Consider the following 22,485-nt stretch of genomic DNA (forward strand, 5'->3'; position numbering starts at 1 on the left):
CAAGTGCCCCCTTGGGACCAGTGTAAGCACAGGGAGTCAGTCTAGAAGCAAGCGAGCTTTCCCCACTCTCTAAAGACCATGAGGATACAGGCCATAGGTTGGGGGATGGTAGGGTCATCATGTGTCCTCATCATAAGAGGACCCATGGATTAAGTGAATGATGGGATGCAGTGTCTTCCATTCGTGAAGTGGGAGGGCAGTTCTGCTTGGAAGCAAGATGATTTTCAAGAGCCCTGTTTTGCAAGGACAAAACTCTGGGCATGGTCATAACTCCTGTCTGCACAGCTGCATTCTCAAGTCTACACCAGAGATTCTTAACCGCAGGTACACATCAGAATCACCTGGGGCTTCTTAAAAAATATCTGCCTGGGCTTCACAGCAAAGACCGTGATTCAGCAGATCTAAGAGAGAAACAGCAATGTATGTACAAAAATCTCTCCAGGGGAGCAAGCTGTGGGCTCACACTCAAGAACTGGTCTAGTTTAATGTACACGCCTCAATTTGATTCTACTGCGGGTCGGATCGGACACTGTCCTGCCTTCCCCGCTGCGGGTGGGCTCACTGTAAATGAAGAGATCTGTCCGGGGGCCTAGCCTGGGCAAGCTGCTGCTTGCATGCCCAGAGATGGAAATGCACAGGGCCAGAAGCCACAGCAACCAATGGGGAGCAAAAGAGGACTCACGTGATATCAGGTCAAAGGACTTCTTGTCCTCGGCATTGGGTTTCACCTGGCAGGTGAGAAGGTTCAACTTAGCGGGCTGCCTGTTAGACTAGAAGAGAAAGTGAGGGAGTTACATGGTGCACTGTCCCTTCACCTGCAGGGTGAGCGCCCCGTGGGGCCGGCGCGCAGTCTCACGCAGTACCTGCCATGGAGTCTCATCCACCCCCGAATTCTGCAGCTCATTAAACAAGGACAAAAATCTTACAAATGCTTTTTTAACTGGACATAAACATCCCACTGATTAATCAGAATGGAACCAAGATAATTCACTTCCCTGGCACTGCAGAGTGGGCACGCTCGATGGAAACGCACCTCTCACCTTCCACACACCCAAGCATGAATAGCTGACGCTCTCATTTCTGTATCTTACTGTGAAACAGAGCAGACTCAAAATGTCCCCAGTAACCAGTCAGCCCCAACCGGATGTCTCAGGGATCCACAGATTTTGGTTGTAATGCAAAATTTAGTTCTTCTCTCAAACGTGCAAAGACAATTGACCTGTGAGACACTGTTTAATGAGACATTGCTTAATGAGCCCCAAAATCTGGAGAGAGGGAAAACATAATAAGGAGTTCATGTCATTTATCAGCAAATCTCTCGGTCACACATATAATTTATTCTGACCCTGCAGGATTTAAACAGTCATGCTAATTTAGGCTTTGTCTACATGGAGTCTTGCTACAGAATGACTCTGGTCAAAACTCTTTCTTATCTCCTTGCCTGTATCTGTCCAAGGTCACACGCTAGCCAGTGGCTGATGCGAGCATGCCTGCTTCATGCAGGAGAGGACCATGGAGTAAAATGTCAGAAGCAATGGAATTCCCCAGTCCTGTATTCCTGCCTCAACTGATTGGTGTGATTCTGAAAATCCCCAGCCAGGACCATTTACACCCAAGGAACTTACATTTTGGGGGAAAACGGAGGAGGGTAGGAAAAGGTCACATGTCAGTGACCCAATCAAAGCCCTGAACAACAGAGACGGCAGGTGATCAAGACAATTTCAACCACACATTGCACCTCTCATTCTCCATTACGGACACTAGGCAATTAAATTGTTTACCTTCCTGCGCTCGCTAAACCGTTTTTGAGATTCTCTTCCCTCTGTGATTTCAATGAAATTAAACCCAGAAAACAATGCCCATTGTCCTGAATCTGTTCCAAAACAAGCTGTCTGGGGGAGGAAGGGAGAGACTTCATGTTTATGGCACAGACGTTTGACTCAGGCATGGACACCAGCCGTGAAGTCCCTCGCAGGAGGGTTCTAAGAGGAACGAGCGCCTGGGAGAGGAGTCCTGCACTACAGAACTGGCTGCCAAGCCCAGAAGGGGAAGCGGGAGTTTGTAGGCCTTGCAAGTTTTTCTCAGAATGGACCTGGAATTTGGTTTGCTACAGGCCTCAGACTCCCAAAACCCGCAGCTGCAGCCACAACTAGGTCCCCTCCACCACCCCCCACTGGAAAGGGAACTGTCTTACAGCTCACCCTTCTGGACGCTGGCAAGATGGCTGCATTACCATATGAATGACAGTCACCTCCCACAGCCTGAACAGGTAGTGATCCCAGTTCACTGTGAGACTCTCCACAGAACCCTGTGTTCCAATTTGGCATCCACATTTAAAGAAGGATGGAGAAAAGCTTAGGAAAGATCAGGAGATGATTAAAGGAGTGGAAAATGGGCACTTTGGAGATCGGCTGAAGGCACTATTTAGTTCCGAGGAAAGAAGGCTAGGGAGTGATTTAATAACCATCCTCGAGAACATGAAAGGTGGTTACAGGGGAAGGCAGGACAGCTGTTTTCCATTTGTACAGATGAAGAAGAAACGGGCTCAAATCATACAAGATCCGAGCCAGACAGAAGGAAGAACTTCCCATGCTTCAAATGACTACGCAGAAGAGGTTTCAGGTTTCTTACCCTAAGTCCAGGAATCTCTTGGAAAAACTTAAGAATTTTTTAGACACCATTCACGTTTGAATGAAGCAGAGGATTAACTAGATGATTTTTTTCTTCCCAAATCCATGTTACTCCAGCGTTTCTTTCTTTTTTTTTTTTTTTTAAAGATTTTATTTATTTATTTGACAGAGATAGAGACAGCCAGCAAGAGAGGGAACACAAGCAGGCGGAGTGGGAGAGGAAGAAGCAGGCTTCCCAGCGGAGGAACCTGATGTGGGGCTCAATCCCAGAACGCTGGGATCATGCCCTGAGCCGAAGGCAGACGCTTAACGACTGAGCGACCCAAGTGCCCCTACTCCAGCGTTCCTGAACAACCTCACCAACAAATACAGTCAAGGAACAGAGACAACATTCTCAGAAAGGGAAAAAAATACTTAATATTAACTATTCGGAAAAGTTAAACAGCTCCATTCACCTCTCATTTCTAAGCACGGACTATCTCAGAGTTTACATTACCAGAAAGCTTCTGATGATAAGGGTTCTAAACCGTTGGCCCCCAACTCCAATCATGATGACGTAGGATATCTATTCCCTTGGAATTCTGTCAAGCCTACTGGCCTGACATTTGCCACATCAACATGCAGTGCATTCGACACAGGTACATCCTGCCTACATACAGTGCTCTTCCCCCAGATGCCAGCGAGACACCTGACAAATGACCTATCACCCCAAATGTGAATCTGAGGAGCAAAGAACACAATTTTGACTGTTGAAGCAGCCAACGTAGCCAGTACTGGGCCCACAAACCCCAGAAAGTAGAGTGGTGTGCTCAACCCGAGTCCTTGGACCAAGGGCCCCAGAAGGCTCAGGAATTACTGTAGTAATACCAGAAACCCAGATTTGTGTAACTCTCCAAAATTTCACAGCACTTTCTTGACATTTAGTATTAATTTATAGGTATATCGATTAAAGAAGGTATAATCTTCCTGGCTTTTTGGCAGACTAAAATCAAAGGAAGACTGAGCGACTTGCCCTGGGCTAAGTCACTGTGTACAGTTGAGGAAATGCTTTCATATTGTTTAAGGAAAGGAAAGGAAAAAACAAAGCAAAGAAAGCATGTATTCACTGAGTCCTTACTGTTTAGGATTCCTACCAGGCTCTGGATAAAAACCCGGGTCTGTACCTGGACTCCAAGTACGGCTTCCAGGTGCCCTCTCACCAGCTCCTGCCACTGGGCCTGTGGCTCCCTCTGCTGGGCGGTGACGGCGCCCAGGCCTCCCTCCCGGTGGCTCACACCCCTCCCCCGCTTCCTACAGCTGCAGGCTCTCCCCCTCCTCCCTCCCTCCCTTCAGGTCTCTCAAAATCAGCACCTCCTCAGAGACAGCTTTCCTGGCCTAACCCCCTCCAGCGACTCTCCATTCCCTTACACCAGCTCTATTGTCTTTCTGGTTCTTATTAGTTCTTAGTTCCTTCTCCTCTTTCTTCCTGCTAAGGGCACACACTTTTCTGTTCACTAAAATGGGCCTGGCATACAGCAGGTGCTCAATAGATGTTTTATGAAATGAACGAAAGCATTCCAGTTGCCTTACATACACCATCGGCTGTACTAGCACCTGTGAGGGAGTCATGTTAGTTTACAGAGATGAAGCAGCAGAGGCACAGAGAGGTTACCCGATGTTCCTAAAATCTCTCAGTAAGGAGACGGAAGAGCCTGGAGCAGAACCCAGGTCCGAGTGGACGGAAGCCCCAGTCCTCCTGCTTCCCCCACGCAGCGCAGGCTCCCGAAGCAGCCGGTCGCCCTATCGCACAACAGAACACCTGCTTCTGAGGAGAGTAAGGCTTAGACACAGACAGCAGAGGTGCCCAAGACTCACTTCTACTTCCATGTCTGCTCAGGTCATTTGATTTTCCACCCGTTACTTTTCTTTCTTTTTCTTTTTTTTTTTTTTAGATTTTATTTATTTATGTGACAGAGAGACAGCCAGCGAGAGAGGGAACACAGCAGGGGGAGTGGGAGAGGAAGAAGCAGGCTCACAGCGGAGGAGCCTGATGTGGGACTCGATCCCGGAACTCCAGGATCACGCCCTGAGCCGAAGGCAGAGGCCTTAACGACTGCGCTACCCAGGCGCCCCCACCCGTTACTTTTCTAACGGATGAGAAATTTTAGAAGCCTATTGGAAATAGCTGTTTACTTATTTGGCTAAACAGTCCGTAAGCTTCTGCAACATTCCAAGCACATACAGAAAGCACTCTGTGTCCTCAAGCAGCTACGGGAAACAGCCTGAGGCAGGGACCTAGAATGTGTGCCGCCTGACCGGGACGCACCCCACAGAGGTAGCCTCAGCCCTGGCGAGGACCCAGAGGGGGAGTCTGAACAAGGCAGGGGAGCAGAAACAGTGAGGAGCAGCAGGTGCAGGCATCCGGGGTCAGAGGAGACCAGGGCAGCACTGATGCCCCTGGGGAGGTGAGCGGGGAACGCCTGTCATGCTAAGGCGCTCACCACCACCCCCTCCCCCAGTGGCTCTGGCAATCCAGTGAAGGGTACACTGGAGCAGCGAGCACTGACACGAGCATTCAGGGGGATGGCTGGAGGAGGCGGCTGGGACTGTAAGACTGATGAGCAATGATGCGGGCTTGAATCAAAGCTATAGTCATGGTACTGGGGGCCGGGGACTCAAGATACTGCTGAAAAAGGGAGACTTTCGATCAATGATTCCACAAGCGACGTCGGTATAGTGTGTGCATAGCGCAGCCCAGGCATCCGGATGGCGAGCGGAGATGGTGAGCGGAGGGACGTTTGCACGGTGCTTGTGGGTCTGGTGCTGAGCTGCATCTTTCAGAAGCTACAGGTGCTTCTATTTCAAATACAGTTTCGAGAGGTTTCAAAACTGAAGATTTTATGACTCTGCTCCCTGAAACTCTTGAGGCTTCCTCTTACGGATTTCACTTCTCATTATGACAACGGTATTAACTAAAGAAACACTAGGGGACACAGTGCAAAGAAGAAACTGCACACTACCTGTTAATCTAACTTTTATACCCAGACATCATTGTTAATACACTGACTTTAACAAGGTGTGTGTGTGACAGAGAGAGAGGGAGGAAGGGAGAGAAAGAGAGAGAGATGTCTGTTGTAAAAAATCACGGGTCAGTTCAAGTTGTATATACTGTTTTGCAAACTGCTTTTTTTTTTCAATTAACAATATACACAGATGTGTTCATTTTACACACACACACACACACACACACACACACACAGCAAGACCACCCTCAAGTTTTTCATTTTTGAAAATGTTCCCACTAGGGAAGCTCTGGACACGTTCCATGAGAGAAGGGATGAAGATATTATCCCTCTGACATAATGCTCTGCCACTCTAAACAGAAACTGCTGTTCAGCTCGGGCAATCATCAGACATGTAAGTAGAAATGCATGTAGAAGCGGAATGAGTCAACTCTGATGAATGTTTCCGTGTCTCCGGGAAGAAAACAAACACCACACATTTGTCCTCAAACAGCTTAGTGTGTACCACGGTGAAATGTTTTCGCTGGAAGTGTGAAGTTGTTAGCGCAGGCATATTTCTCTGTTAGCAGGAAACAGCTGCTACTAGAATTAGTATCCAGGAATGAAATTATTTCCCTCCATCATCCTACTGAATTGCTCTGCTTCGCAAACAAGAAATGAACATCATGAATTACTTGGGGAATAAGACTGACCCCGCCAGGCTGAGGCCGTTGTGTGGTAAGAGGTAAAAATAATAAAGCTCTTTTCACTTTCTATGCTAATACTTAGTAACAGGGCTGTTCTGATCATTACGGTCAAACGTTTTGTTCACTAAGTATTTATTTAGACACCTCCTCTGCCCTGGGGGACACATATATTTGGCATGCAGCCAATAACCACAACCCCCTTCAGCAACATGTTAGGTACGTCCTTAATACCTACCACCGCAGAGAGATCTTCTCTCTAAAATCTTATTCATTTAAACCACTGCTTTTTGGAAAGTATTTTGGTTTATTTGGGGGTGAGGTAACAGTATTCATTTACTGGGCACCTAATAAGGTGCTAGGTATTTTTATAAATTTTTATTATGTAATTCTTGTAATAACCCAATAGCTAGGTACTGTTATGTACCCATTTCACAGATGAGAAAACCGAGGGTCAGGAAGGCAAAAGTAAACTGATCAACGTTTTACGGAAATAAAAAGCAAAGCTGAGATTTGAACAAATTCCATCCCAGAGCTTTTCCCATTTATCATGCTGTTCCCTTGTCAAGGCAAGCCCTTGGGACATTTGCAAAGTAAGTGAAAATATCTTTCCTGCTTTTCCTTTTTTTGTTCTTCCTACCCTGGAATGGTCAGTTCCCTTATTTCCCTCCAAAGTACTTACTACTTCTGTTGAGAAATCCCACCCATTCTGGACATGTTCCACGTTCCAAAATTACTATCTTGTGGTTATAATGAAAGCTCTCCTCCCCTTTAGTGGTCCTTCAGATAGCTCAGGGGAGGAGGTGATCATCTAACTAGTAATTACTAAAGTAATTCATTCTAGAGTATGCATGACTATGGATTCCCTTAACCCTCCCAACCATTTACACCACGGTACTCATTTCCAGTTGGCAGAATACATGTGTGAGAAAGATATATTTGAATATGCAGATATTCTTTTTTTTTCCCCCAAAGATTTTATTTATTTGAGAGAGAGAGAGAGAGAACAAGCAGGGAGAGGGAGAAGCAGACTCCCCACTGAGCAGGGAGCCCAACGTGCCACTCGATCCCAGGACCCTGGGATCATGACCTGAGCTGAAGGCAGACTCTTAACTGCTTAACTGACTGACACCCAGGCCCCTGTGAAAATGCAGATATCTTACTGCGGTATAAAGAAATATCTTACTTTACTTTTGAGAGTATGTGCTACAATGTAAATAGAAAAAAAAAGTTTATCAGGGCTTCTGATAAGAAGTGGGGCTGATGTTATTGTTACTACAACTGACAAATATGGGGGACACTACGCCATTTACTAATTTCTATAAGTGTCTCCTACTTGCCACATATAGAGTTTGGGCCAGGGTAAGAACTTTTATTATTTTTTAAATTTTTGTTAGTTTTTAAAGATTTTATTTATTTGAGAGAGAGCGAGTGGGGGAAGGGGCAGAGGGAGAGGGAGAACCTCGAGCACACTCCCCACTAAGCGCAGAGCCTGACTCAGGACTCCATGTCACAATCCTGAGATCACGAACTGGGCCGAAATCAAGTTGGCTGCTCAACCGACTAAGCCACCCAGGCGCCCCATGGGCTAGCACAAGAACTTTCCAGCAATTAGTTCCTATGTAGCCATAGTAACCACTGTAATCCATGCCTTGTTAACCAACCAGAGCTCACAAACCAAAAACCTTTTAAAATAATTCTATAAAATGCAGTAATTTGATGATAAAACATCTGAGTTATAGGCTATATTTTTTAAGAAAAGTATTCCCATTACCCGATTTTATCAAAAAAAATGGACAGCGAGTAGCTGAGGCAAACATTTAGAACAGATTTCTACTGCCCTACATACAAATGGCTGGTAATTATAACGAGGGCAGTATCAGTGTCTTGACAATTACACAGAACTCGTAGCAGGTACTGTTCTAAGTGTTTTCACATATGTTTGTGTGTTTCATCTGCACAACCACCCTAAAGTAATTACCATGTACTATCACCCTCACTCGACAGATGGCGAAACCAAGGCACAAAAAGGTGAAGTAATTTTGCCTTAAGGTCACGGCTAGCAGAATGTTAGGTGAAGGTAAAACGTTTGTAAGGACTCTCTTATTTCTCATCCTGGGGAGGGTGGGGTGGAGAGTAACACATAAACCAACTAATTTCTGACTGTAGGTCCTTTGTTTTATACCTTCCAATGTGCATTTAGTCCTTTTACCTTTTAAGAACCAGTGACATACACCGCAACCAAACAGGTACACTTTCTGAATCTGTGACGTATCACTCCACTCCCTTTTCTGCTGGAATTCCAATCACACTGGAAGCACACTGCATGACCCCAGAGGACTGCTGCGGGCTCAGCCCTCACAAGCTGCAAGATTGGTGCTTCGGATCGGTAACCTCTTTAACAAGTGAATTCAATTTCACTCCCTCTTCTTCATGTAAGAAACCAGTTCCTTGGAGGAGTTCTCTCCAAGCTCCTCACAACACGAAGCAGATTTATTTGGCAGCTCCTCAAATCCTAGGCAGCATCAGCACTGTGAGGCCCTTGTGCCTCTGGAAGATTCGCCAGAAGGAATTGAGGGTCCGATGCTTGCTGGTCTTTGAAGCCACAATGAGAGACTGCCCTGAATACCTGGCTTTCAGGGGCGCCCGGGTGACTCTTCATTGTGCCTCAGGTCATGATCTCAGGATCGTGAGACTGAGCCCCATCTTGGGCTGTGCACTGGGCACAGAGCCTGCCTGGGATTCTCTCTCTCCCTTTGCACTCTCCCCCCCACCCCACTCTCTGTTCCTGTGCATGCTCTCTCCCCCCACGCCTCCAAAAGTAACTGGCTTTCACGGAGTTACACTTTGGGGAACCAAGGCTCCTGCCCATTTGTCTGGAGTAATGCAATATTTCATTAATTTACTAGGGCAGTTTATTCATACTATGAGGTACATGGTAGAATGCAAGAAAAATCCGTTATTTTGACCTGGCTTTGGGTCTAGGCCTAGCCATCCGCTAACAGCCATGAGCAAGTAGTTTCACCCTCCTGAGTTCAAGTCTTCTCATCACAAAGAAGGAAAATGCTGCCGCTTTGCTGTGAAAATGAACCAAGGCAAAGCAGGAGTGTCTGGTGCCCCACTTCCAAGTGGCAGGGAGTACAGGCTCTGGGATTCAACTTCTTGGGCTCAAATCTGGCTCTAGCACCTGGTGCTTAGGGGACTTCGGGACTCTTGTCCTTTAAACGGAGGTAATAGCAACTGCCTCGAGCGTCACAAAAATTAAGTGGGAAAACCTACATAAGGTACCTAGCATGTAGTACGTGCTGAATAAATGTTACTGTTTCTATGCTAATGATTTCCGAAATATTACTTCCAATGGTGTCCACACAGCTGATACATAAACTTCTATTGGTATCAACTTCTCTCTAGAATAAAGCAGTGTTCCTTGTTAGAATGGAAGCACTTCTGGGAGAGCTACTTATTAAAATCACTCAGGTTCAAAGAGAACAGCAAATCCTGTCTGACAGGAGAGTTGCGCAGGGTGAACTGGGGGCTGTGGGCCATGGTTGGGGTGGGGGTGTGTGGGTGGGGAACACAGAGAGCCTGGGGAAATGTGAAGACACGGAGTGTGCAGATCGAGTGGGCGTGAGGGGACTCCAGGCCCACACAGAGCACCTGGAAGAGGGGGTCAGAGCTGCTTCCAGAAAGGCTTTCGAGTCAGGGCGGAGAATCGCTGGGTTCATTTAGCCAACTGCAGCCTCTTCCAAGTTCACTCAGATGCAAGCCATAGGAATTTGCATCTGAAATAAACTCTATAGGGTTGCTGTTATACGTCATCTTGGGATTCAAATACAGTAAAAATTCCTGTTCAATGTATTGGTTAGAAGCATTATAAATAACCTGTAAGACATAACCAGATAGATTTCTAACCATACATTTCATGGAACTTGGATTTGGGAAGTCGTCTAATAAACACCGATGTCTTTGGTTCTGCATTTGCAATGTGGCAGAAGCCCACAGAGATATTCTACAGGGACCCCCTGAGTTTTGGAAATGGTGCTGCTTATTTTATATGCCCATATAGCATCATGTGCACTGGTTTCTTCTGCGAGGGACCATGACAATTAGGACTCAACACCAGTGCTGGTGGGACCCGAGGCTGCATTTTAAACTTAATTTATAGAAGTCAGCCCTGGTCTGTAAAGAAAAGGGAAGGGGGTGAGGGTGCCCTGTCACAAGGGCAGGAGGGTGAGGAGCTGGCTGATCAGGTGAAGAAAATGGCACCAATGAAGCTGAGGGAGGAAACAGAACTATCATCAGCCAAGTGGGGGAGACAGCCATTCAATAGAGAATTACAATAATAGTGCTTCAGGATGTTGTTACAGCTTTTCTTAATGGTTCTTGCTTAATTGGAACTTCTGCAATATCAACCATAAAGTAATTTTTAAGTTTCTCCTTGAATGCTCTTTTTTTTTTTTTTTTTTTTTTTTTTTTAGCACCCAGAATATATAGATAGCAATAGCTTTCAAAGAATGTGTTATTTAAGCCTCCATACAGGGTAAGGAAAGTGATGCCATTTCCACCCACACTGGCTTCTCTTGGGTTCCAAGAACGTGCTTTCTTGGGCTCGGGAGTGGGGACTCTCCTCTTCCCTCCGCGGGCACTGCTCCTCCCAAGCTTTATCGCTATCTGCTCAGAAAAGCCCTCCTTGGCCACACGAAGGTAGCTGCCCCTTCATTTTCTACCCCAGCATCCTGCTCCCTACTCTTCAAGCACTTAGCCCTGGGTCACTCCAAGCTCCAAGACTGCGGGGCCGCTAATTCATCCCTGCTTCTCTAACACGCAGCCCAGGGGCTGCTTGGAATCAATGAGATGTTTAATGAGTAAATTATACATTTTACACCAGAAAAAATGGAGGCTCCAAAGGCTTATGTAATGCATCCAAGGTCCTACGGCTTGTTCAGGGGTTTGAGCCCAGGACTCGTGGGCTCCCAAGTTCGTCCTTTGACAATTCAGTGTTGTTCCTATCTCTTGGAGAAAGGAAAATACTCTTTTGAGTGACAATGGGGACAAAGACGTGGAATCCAGCAGAGCCTCAGAATGCCATAAAGGCTGATCACAGAAACCTGTTAAACCCACAGCAAGGAAGGGGGCGCACCCCTGTGTGGGTTGCCTTTGCCTCCTGATGGACTTCCAGTGCACCTGCTGAACCCCTTGCAGCCGAATGTTATCTTCAGGGCTCCGGATTGGACTGAAAAACAATAGTTCTTAGGATATGTCTGTGGATTCAAAAAATCCCAAGACAGGGAGACAGACATCAAATTCTTGGCTTCAGTGAAATGCCCCGGAGGTGCCAGAGGTGCTGTTAACCTCTGACGGGCGAAATGAAACTATGAGCACAGGTACCCGCACCTGGTTCATAAAGCACCTTGAGAAGGAAGGAAGTAGAGCAATGCCAAAAAATTCCAACACACCACGGTTTCAAATGGAGGCACACATCGGGGAAGATAATAGGAATAGTAATAATAGCTGACATTTTTTGAGCACTGATTCTGTCCCACATCCTGTCCTAGTTGCTTACCATCAACGAGCTAGTTTAATCTTTACACCCACCTATGAATGAGGGACCATTAAGAGCCATATTTTATTTAAATGGGGAAAGCCTCATAGGGATTCGGTGCCACTTGGAATTCAAATCCAGGTAGTCTGGCTCTGGGATCCGATGCTGCAACCCACCTCAGCTTCCCGAGACGGTGACTGTAACCACTGCGTTTATGAAACGCCCGGTATAGTCCAGGCTCCACAGAGCTTTCAATGCATCCGCTCCCTGAATTCTCAGGGAGAATTTTCTCAGATGAGTAAAGTTAGATGTCCTAACAAAGCCACACATGATAAACAGCCGGAAGGGCACTTAATTAGCAGGGCGCCTCGGAAGGCTGTCTGTGCTCCTGACGCCCCCCCCCCCCCCCCCACTTTTACGATGTTCAGTCTACCGAGTGCCCTCTAGAGAGGTTCTCCCTGGTCCAGTCCCGCTGGATGCTCAGCCCTTTGGAGTAAAACGCCAAACCTTTTTTAGTGGACATCTGTGTGATATTGTAGGAAAGTACTCTCAGTGTTGGCTGACTGAGAAAGTGACCATGAACTTAATGACGGTTAGGGTGTTAATCATAAGAGCATCTGCAAGCAATTGAAAAATTAAGATTTTAAAAAAGCAGCCTTCACATCAAAGACAAATTCAGGGATGCTTTGTAATCTCTTTCCTCCTTCTGGGAAACCCTTTCAGACTTCTCTACTTTAAGACCTTACAGTGATTCAGTGACATGATAAGGGGTTTCTTTCTCCAGAGAACTATTATTATTCAAGAAACTTTCAAAGACCTAACAACAAGTTGGCATCGGAGGAGAAGCCTATTCATGCACTAGAAAGAGCAGAGGCTTCAGGGTTTGAAAGCTGGTCCAGCTGTTTACAGACTGCATAACGCTAGGCATGGGATTTAATCTCCCTGACCCTTTGTTTGTTCTTCTAGACAAAGAAGTTTCACTCAAAAGTATTCATTGAACACAAACTGTATGTCAGGCAGTGTGCTAGGTCCTGGGAAATCCAAGGTAAGCAGTTTCCACTCCTCAGGATCTGCAGACTAGTGCAAAGTAAATACTGAGGCACCTGGCTTGTTGGGCTAGCTTGGCACATGGAGCGAAGGGCATGCTCTCAGTGATCTGTGAACGGTGGTCATTTTTCTCTTTTCAACCTGTTATCTGAACTGTAATGTGACACTGAGGTTAATAAATTCAGTAAGTAAGGGTTTTTGAGAAACAAAACTACTTTTGACATTAATTTTTCAGGATTACTATAATACAGTCATACTCCAACTATAATTCTTATATACTCTTTGATAATTTGTTTTAGATTTTTATTATATACTCTAATGCTTAAGGTAAAAAGGGCAAGCAAACAATTCTATAGAAATTTATTTATGATTGTTTAGTGGCTTGATATAAACTACTTTATCCTGAAGCTTTGAGGCTGGCTGAAATGTTTGCCAGAGCTTTCTTATTATTAATGTTTCGAAATTAAAACATTTTATACCTTGCTCAGAATACACTAGATGGACCATCAATGGAAGCCACTATCAATATTACCGTAATAGCGAATTCAGAGATTCTCACTGAATCTGATCCCCATAGTGATGCATTACTTTGAATAGTAAACAACAACAAAAAAATGTAGGTCTTTCAATAGACACATGAAAAGCAATGGTTTTGCAGATGGAATCTTGTAGGGCTGGCTGCCCACCCTGCAGGTGTGCAGAGAAATGCATTTCTTCCATGAACAGTGAAAGCTGGGGAGACGACTGGCCCCCAGAGCAGATCACTCATGAACGGTCAATCCAACAGACCATGCCTCATCAATCTACATGCACGCTTGACCCTCTCCTGAGTCACTTTGATAGGTGACACCGACTGGGACCCTTCAAGTGGGACAAATTCCCATGTGGTAAGGGGCCCCAAACAAAGGCCCTAAATTTTGTGAAAACAAAGGTTCTTTTGTCCACTTTTCCAAAGATGACTCAATCCCATGTTTTCCTAGGAAACTGCTGGCCTTGATTTTCAACTGGATTCTGAGTAATCAACAGTGTTTGTAAGGTCAGGAAAAGTGGCTATTGAGACCTTTCAGTGGGAGCAGGGATGGGACTCTAAGTGATGTAACGGGCAGCAAAAAAGTATGGCCCAAAGCCAGTGACAAGTGGGGAACAGAATAACACAAACCAGCGGGAGGGAATCTGAAGTTAGGTGGAGGAGCCCATTTACTCCCGGGGCTGCTTTGGGGGCAGGAGAGGTGGACCCACAATTCCCAATGTTTGCAGCAGGAGAGCCTGCCCACTGACAGATTTCAGTCTTGCCAGGATAGCCAATGAGGTCATGCTAACAGCCATGACTCCTATTAACTGGATGCCCACACGCAGCCCACTTTCTCATTTAATCCTATCATTTTTATGAGATAAATACTTTTCTCAAGGTCACCTAGTAAATGACAAAGGTGGGATTCAGGCTCAAATCGGACACATGCCACAGTCCTTTCTCACCACCACTAAACAATGTAGCTGATGTGATCCTGGTTGTTGATCAGAGCCTTAATAAAGCACTGATAGAGTTGGCTAGGCCACAGCTAGGTGTATGGCAAGGAGAAAAAAAGGAGGGTGGAAGGGAACTTATTTTTTATTTTTAGCAATGACTACCACTGACTCAACTCCATCCCCTCCATGATTTCCTCACACTGCACTGCCTCCCACCGCAGGTTCTTAAGAAAGGCAAGTGGATGGGACGTAACGAGGCCATAACTTGTCAAGACGCTTACTGAGGATGGTCATAGTCGGATGAATCTACGCGAAAAAGAGGGTAAAGAGAGGGAAGGTAGCTAATCTTTTGACTAAGAACTCCTGATCTACAGCAAGCCGAATGGTCAGAAATTTTCACTGAAGTAGATTTAACCTGAAGAATATTCCCTGGGGGTGGAGGAGCTTCCCTGGGTCTTTTCTGGTTTTTGTCTCTGCTCACATACTAGATCCGACTCAGAGTCACACCACGTAGACCTGACTCAGCTAACGAAGTCAGACAACGAGACACGACTCTGGCTCAGGAAAGCTGTGACGAACAGGCACAGTCACAGCCGGGCGCCCGCTGACCTCGTGCTCCAGCTACAGCACACAGAGCTGCAGCGCCAACCCCTCCGCGACACCAGACACTCGAGGAGCGCCGTTCTAGCTGCTACAGGCTTTATGGCCTGAAGACCACCCCGGGTAACTCTGGAACCTGCCCAGAGACAGGTCAACCCTGCAGTTCCCCCAAGAGTCAGGATACTGACTCAGGAAAGGCCATACTGGTTTTTATCATAGAAGTGCAGGGCTATCTGTGCTGTCCTTACGAATGAATCACCTCCCAGGATTCACACCCTACTTCGGGCCATCAAAGAATTCTAGCCTGCATGTACAGGCACGTGCTCCTCCCCCACACGGGCTCCTCAGCACTCCTGGTTTAGGGCTAACTATGTGTGTGATGGCCCAAGCTGGGATCCCACGCTGGGGAGAAACGGGGGTTGCAGGTGAGGGGGAGTTAATGTTCTAGAGTGTGTGGGAGTGTGTAAGAGCAGAGTTCCAACCTATACCAGATTCCCAGCTGTGCCATTTATTAGCTGTGTAACCTTTAAGTGAACTTCTCTGAGCCCCAGTTCCCTCATCTGAAAAGTGGAGGTGACGTCGCCTATAACTTAAGTTGCTGTGAGGATTACAATGCATTAAGGTGCTCGTGAATGCCCGTCACATGGTGAGCATTCAACAGTGTGAGCCACCATGATGGTGATGGTGATGGTGGTGGTGATGACGATGGTGGTGGTGATGACGATGGTGGTGGTGGTGGTGATGACGGTGATGGTGGTAAGGGTGGTGGTGGTGGTGATGACGGTGATGGTGGTAAGGGTGGTGATGATGGTGAGGAGGCCTAGAAATAGAGACTGTTTCACGGTCTATCAAGTAGGAGCAACAGAAGCTACATAAAATAAGTTATGGTAATGTGCTCAGAACAATGAATGGCCCACGCATGGAGAATACTCAGTAAATGCTATCTATTCCTGTCCGTGTTTCTGATCTTGGATCATGTAGCTGGACTTCTTCTGATAAAGCTCCCCAGGTATTTTAATTGCCAACATAATGAGCAGAGTAGGTCCTGCTTGGTCAGCAAACACTGACCATTAAGCACTCATGGAGGTTTTAAGACTGAAATCCCAGCATTCACCAGGTGTGACGTGGGCACATTACCTTACCTCTGTTAGTAACAGCATCTATCTGGTGGGTTGTGGCAACAATTACATATGGTAATACATGGAAAGCACAGAAAGAGCTCACTTAGTGGTAACTAACATTCTTGTGACCGTCAGAACTGTTTCATGAGGTAACTGTGCATGGAATTAAATATGAGCAGGTCAAAGTTATTTCATTTTCCACATATCTGTGATGCCTAGTCCGGCACCTGGAGTAGAGTGGAAGCTTCACAAAACATGCCTAAATAAATGAGTAATTGTTAGCCTCAGTGATAAATACTAACTGATCTAAGTCTGCTTGCAGGATTTCCAGTATCAACATGGGTGGCTTGTCACAACTGGCATGATAGTTACAAAATCTCAGTTGGGCTGAGGGAAGCCGAGGCCCTCTAAGGATCACCCTGAGGGTTCTGCAGCGGACAAGGGACAGAGAACATGTAATTGCTCAAGTGCCATAAAGGCCAATAACTGTTAAGATGCATGGACTCTTCCAGCAGGAAGGTCTTGGCCACAGGTGTGTACTACCGTGTGTGTGTGTGTGTGTGTGTGTGTGTGTGTGTGTGTTGGGGGCGGACAAAAAGAAAGAAAGATGAACAGGACCTGGTAAATGCCCCTGGAGAGCATCCGGTCTAATAGGATGCTGGAGTTCTGCAGGAAGAGAGGCAGAATGGAAGGAGTGTATGGGGTAAGGTCAAACCCAAGTTTGAATTTCCAATTCTGCCCACTAGCCAAGTCATTGTGCTTCTCTGTATTTTAGTTTCTTCATCTGCAAAATGAAGGTCAGATTACCACATGGGTTATAGAAGGGATTAAGTGAAATAAATTTTTTGAAGTGTCTGGCAGGAAGAAGTGCTTATTAAGTGGTACTTCTTGCTCAACAGAGGGAAATCTAATCTCAACTGTGAATCATGAAAACCTGCCAATGTAATAAATGCTCATCCTTCACTTTTACCATTCTGTTAGTAATTAACTGCTTATCATAAGCTCAAAGACATCACTTGGCACAGGATACTGAAATTTACCCAAGCTTCTCTCCAAGCTGGGATTGCAGGGTTTAACTGCATGCCCCTTTCTAAAGACTCTTCCTACACTGAGCTGTTTCCAGTTCTGCTTGATACATTTTCCATTCTCATCTTTGCATCTTTAAGAATAAAAAGTAATTTCTTATTAGTGTTAGAAGGGCAAAATTGTAATTATTTTATGGTGCACGTCCTTGACTACCACCAAGACTGAACCTTTTCTGACAGTATACAAATTCTGCCAATACAGGACTTTAAGTTGAAAATCGGTGATTCAAAACATAAAAACTGTAGCTAGACTGTCAGTAGCAACTCTAAGTATGCAAGATGTATATGCATATATAACTGACAATAATCTGAAAAGAAAACAAAATATAAGTGTTAGTAGCTTACTCTGCTTTCCAGTGAAAGCCTTTATTCCTAAAGAAAGGGGAGTCACAATTGAGGAAATTTTATTATCTCACTGTTTTATTTATATACATTTTAACTCTTTACCATAAGGATGGATTTTCTGAGTGATTTAAATAGTAACACGCAAAAAACACTGATGCTGTCACATAGTATTTCATTTCCTAATTACTATTTCATGCAAAGAACACCCTCTGTCATCTTTATAATCAGAAAACTAGGTTTCTCAGAACCACCAAGAGTATTTCCAAAAAGGTAAGATTAGGAAATAAAAGAATCCCTGATTTGGTTTGAGAGAACAAACATGAGATATTCCGGAGGGGCAAGAGAACAAGAGGGGAACACCGCAGGAGAGGAGACCAACTCCTTCTGTAAAGGAGTATCCCACACTATCTGACCCAAATCCACACAGTACGCATGCCTGGGGGAAATTCCAGTGCTGGTTACATCACGTTTTGGCTTTCTAGTCCACGTGGCCAAAAGGCCTACCAGGCGCACCATGTTGTAAACGAGCAGACACACTTACCGTGGCGTGTGAGATGGTCAGAATCCCATTCTTGACGGCGCACTTCCTCCTCTGCCACACTTTCCGGAGCCTACAGAGCAAGTCAAACACAACCCGATTTAGTAGCTGGTTCATTCTGTGACGTGCAACCATATTGTGCTATGTATGACAATCATTATAAAACAGTAACAACAGAACAACCGCAAACCAAAAAAACCACAAAACCAGAACATTTTATTTTATGATCCCAGGTGGAAGGTAGTTCAGACTAGTAGGCAAGGATGCTCATTACAGCTCTGTTTTTGATAGTGAAGCGGGAAACAACAGAAATCTAATAGCAGGAGAATGAATACATGCATTATAGTGACATTCATACCATAGACTATTATGTAGGAGTTTAAAAGAATCAAGTAACTATGTATGTGCTGACATATACTTCTAAAGCATACTGCTGATTGAAAAAAGCAAGATATTTTAAAATAATTCAGGTATAATTTGGTAATGTTAAAAAAACTCAAAGGATAGGGGCGCCTGGGTGGCACAGCGGTTAAGCGTCTGCCTTCGGCTCAGGGCGTGATCCCGGCGTTATGGGATCGAGCCCCACATCAGGCTCCTCCGCTATGAGCCTGCTTCTTTCTCTCCCACTCCCCCTGCTTGTGTTCCCTCTCTCGCTGGCTGTCTCTATCTCTGTCAAATAAATAAAATCTCAAAAAAAAAAAAACTCAAAGGATAAAACGGTGCTCTAAACTTTCTATGGAGATATAAATATAGGTACAAACATATAGAAGAGGGTCTGGAAACAAGCACAGTACACTGACAAAAGTACTCTTCTCTGGGAAGGAGGCCCAGACCGGTGGCAGGGGTGGTGCTGAAGATTCTTTAACCGTATCTGTGAATCTTCTATAAGAAGGCTGTACTAATCTATTGCTTCTGTAATTAACTCTAAAGAAATTAAGAAAGTAACTCAAGACGTCTGCCAGGCAAGAAGGGGTGGGGGTGGGGCTGCCTCAGGGTATAGAGAACGGAGCTCAGGGTCATGGATCAACATGTTTGGTAACTTGTACACCTCTCCTTTGGGAAGGCTGACGCTTCTCGGAAAAAGCCAAAGAGAACTCATTTCTACTTGGGAGGTCTTTTGGTGATGCTGTAGGTACAGGTGAGCCTCTGTGTGGTGGATCTGCACATGTGTGGGCAGGTACAAATGTACTAGTTAAGAGCACTTCGATGGAGAAACAGACACGTACAGGGAACAGTGATTCTCTGGCCTAGGAGAAGGCTTCTCGGGTACCTAGTTGTCATGGAAACAGACAACATCAGAGGAGGGGGCTGCAGCTTCTCTTGGGCATTTGAAATACTATCATCATGTGTCTCCTTTCCCCGCTTAAGTGGGTCCTGTAAGAAACCTGCCACAATATGAATTAAAAACCAACTCTGAACACAGATAATGTTGTCTCCTTGTGTACATATCTACTAGCAGCACAGTGTATTCCAAAGCATGCTTCACAGTGGGAAATCAGAATCTGATACCACCTGAGCAAAGGTCAACTGAACACACCACGCTCCAAATGCTAGTATCTTCAGGAGCTGATGCAGAACTACCGGTTGATGAAACACCCTCACATTACAGCTACATCACTGACTAGGGAAATGGCTGAGGAGAGAGGACACCTGTCCCATGATCGCACCTGCATTTGGTTAATGTAACCAGTGCTACGGTAGTTTTGCATCCCCTCTTAGCCTCATAAAAGCCTGCTGACACAGGTGAGCCATCCCCTGTACACATGAAGCCCAAACAGGTGACATCTTTCTCTACTGACAGTTTTAAGATAGCCACCAACCAACCACAAATCAGTCAACCTTTAGGAAATTGTCCCGACTCAGTTTATTCATTTTATTTAGTGAAATCGTTAGTCATTTGTTGTTGGTGGTTTTTTTTTTTTTTTCTGGTCATTAGTTTTTTTTCACATGTGTATTAAGGAAACACAAAACCAAACACAAAACTGTATTCTTTCGTATTAGTAATAGAGCCAAGGAAGGTAACACAAAAGCATTAACCTTCTGGTGAATAGAAATTGCTCACGTGGTGCCCCCAGGTAACCAGACAAAAGGGAGCAAAACCAAGTCCATCCCTTGTACAGCCCCATCTCTGTGAGTGTTCTGAGAGCTTTTGTTCCTGAGATGTCTATGGAACGGCCTGAACACCTGTACTTTCCCCTCTCTGTACTGAGGGCTTTAAGAATGCTTGCCTGAAAAGCTCCTGAATGGACATACCGAGGACTTTTACCAACTGTTCAGACAGTGCCAGAGACAACACCACTTACACCATCCCCGGGCCTCAGAATGCCAGAGAAGGAACTGTCTATTAGAAGGTGGTCTGGGGGAGCTAAACAAGTATCAGCTCTGATGCTCGGTCACTTGGGCTTCGATCCCAGCACCAGCACCCACTGGCCACGGGACTTTGTTCATGGTACTGACCTTCTGGAGTCTTGCCTGCCTAATCGGCATCGTGAAGACAATGATGCCTATCCTCTAGGGCTATTTTGAGAAAATATATGTAAAACCATTACTCCTTTGCCTCTCAATGAATGCCTTTGCGTTATAAAGCTTTCAAATTACTTAAACAAAATCTGAAGTGTTTTTCAAATTGTGTAACAATCCTTCAAGTAACAAAGAGTATTCCAGAACTAGGATAGGAAATTACTAAAGCAAATGATCCTTAGGAGAAAGTCATATGACACATCAGCAGTCATGGTTAGCAAGTGAATCTGTCTTCATGTAAAAACATTGCAATTCTTTCCTCTTCCACGGACGGCAATGACAGGCCAGTCTGGGTTATCATTATTCACTCTCTAGAGCCTGTGCAATTATGGGAGGCTGGACCCCTGGACTTCCAGCCTCGTTTGCAACAGTGCTTTCCTTATCTCTTCCCAACAGACCACAGGCAAGGTGAGGGTGAGCCCACCTCTCACGTACCTTTTACCTTCCGGCATCCAGCAGACTGCCTGACACTACGGGGCTTAATAAATGTATGTGGAATGAGTGCATGCATGAAGAATAGACCAGAAGAAGGGAGTCAGGTGTGTGAGTGTATGCCAGCTGATGCCTTGTGTATCCCAAGGGCAATCAACAGCAGCGATGCCCCCTTTGAAATATAAAGGGGAGATACCCCAGCATTAAGTCCTAAGATGCAGGAAGAATTTGGGCTTTCTTATTGGCTGTAGGATCTTAGCCAAATTACTTAATCTCTCTGGATAAGTTGCCTTATCTACAGAAGGTGTCAAATGAGAGGAATGAGGTCCCTGGCAGTGCCCAGCAGGCACACAGCACGTGCTCACAAGGTGACGCTTTCCCTGAACATTTTAGGGTTTGAACCAAACAATACCTACGCAAAGACTCTGTTGACTTTTGAACAGTTAGATATTAACCACTTCATTTAGAAACAGTCAATTCTAATGTCAAGAAGATCCTTGTGCCTTTAGGCAAGCAGTGTTAAAACTGCAGGATTAATAATTTATGTCCACTAGATACCACGCCCTTGGGGCTACAATCTGGTCACTGTGTCTGTTAAGAAGAGCCCAGTTTAAAACTGTGATTTGGGTAACTGGTGTGTCTTTTCTTCTTTTACTTTTTGCAAGACTTAATGGTCAACATTCACTGACTTTCTACAAAGAGCCAAGTGCTGTGCTCTGTGCTGGGATGCTGTTCTTTCTCTATGCCCATATCTACAAATCCTGGCGGCCCATTGTCTAGACTCTGAGCCCTTCTTCCCCCTCTACAGCTGTTCCCTTGATCCCTGTTCACCTCTGACCTGGCCTCCCACTTCTAGCCTTACATCTTACACAGCCGTTCTCAGCCTGGCAGCTAGAGAGCCTTTCGAATGAGTCCAATTATGGCACTCCTCTGCTTAAAAGCCTCCAATGACTCCCATCTCCACTCAGCGGCTTCCAAAGCTCCCCTTTTACCTTGTCTCCTATGACCCCCAGCTCCTCACTCTGTCTTAGCTATGCCTAGCTCCTGTGTGCATCACAACGGGAAGCATGTTCCTGGCCATCTCTACAGAGATCTGAAGGACAATCCCATGAGATCTCTGTAGAGATGATCCTCTCACTTCCTGCAAGTCTTTGCTCAAACATCTCCTCACCGAAGTCTTCCTTGACCACCCTCCATAACTGCAAGGATCACTCCTACACGCCCCAAGTCCCTTGCTCTGCTTTATCCTCTTCCATAGCACCTGTTACCTTCTGATCTCCCACATAGGTCCTTCTTTATTGTATGTCTCCCAACTTAGAATGTAAGCCCTATGAGGCTGAGGACTTCCTTATCTTTCGTGTTCGATGCTGTATTCCCAAGTGTCTCTAACAGTGCTGGACATACACTAGAAATTAAAGACATCCATTGGACGCATAAGTAGAATGATAAGCAAAACTGACAGAGATCAGAAAT

At 45.5% G+C, this 22,485-nt stretch overlaps 1 protein-coding gene across 3 annotated transcripts in view; it reads right to left on the reverse strand.

Annotated features, from left to right (window-relative positions):
* Positions 1-22,485, reverse strand: part of ASAP1 (ArfGAP with SH3 domain, ankyrin repeat and PH domain 1) — a 339,203-nt gene that overhangs the window by 52,939 nt on the left and 263,779 nt on the right. For all 3 annotated transcript variants that reach the window (XM_040625648.1, XM_008689380.2, XM_008689378.2), the window contains exons 13-14: positions 18,064-18,133; positions 683-770 (exon numbers count right to left, since the gene is read on the reverse strand). In XM_040625648.1, coding sequence (XP_040481582.1) covers positions 683-770; positions 18,064-18,133 — 158 coding nt within the window. The remainder of the gene's footprint in view (positions 1-682; positions 771-18,063; positions 18,134-22,485) is intronic.

Source organism: Ursus maritimus, unplaced genomic scaffold, assembly GCF_017311325.1.
Source record: "Ursus maritimus isolate PB19 unplaced genomic scaffold, ASM1731132v1 scaffold_9, whole genome shotgun sequence".
Classification (NCBI taxonomy): Eukaryota; Metazoa; Chordata; class Mammalia; order Carnivora; family Ursidae; genus Ursus; species Ursus maritimus.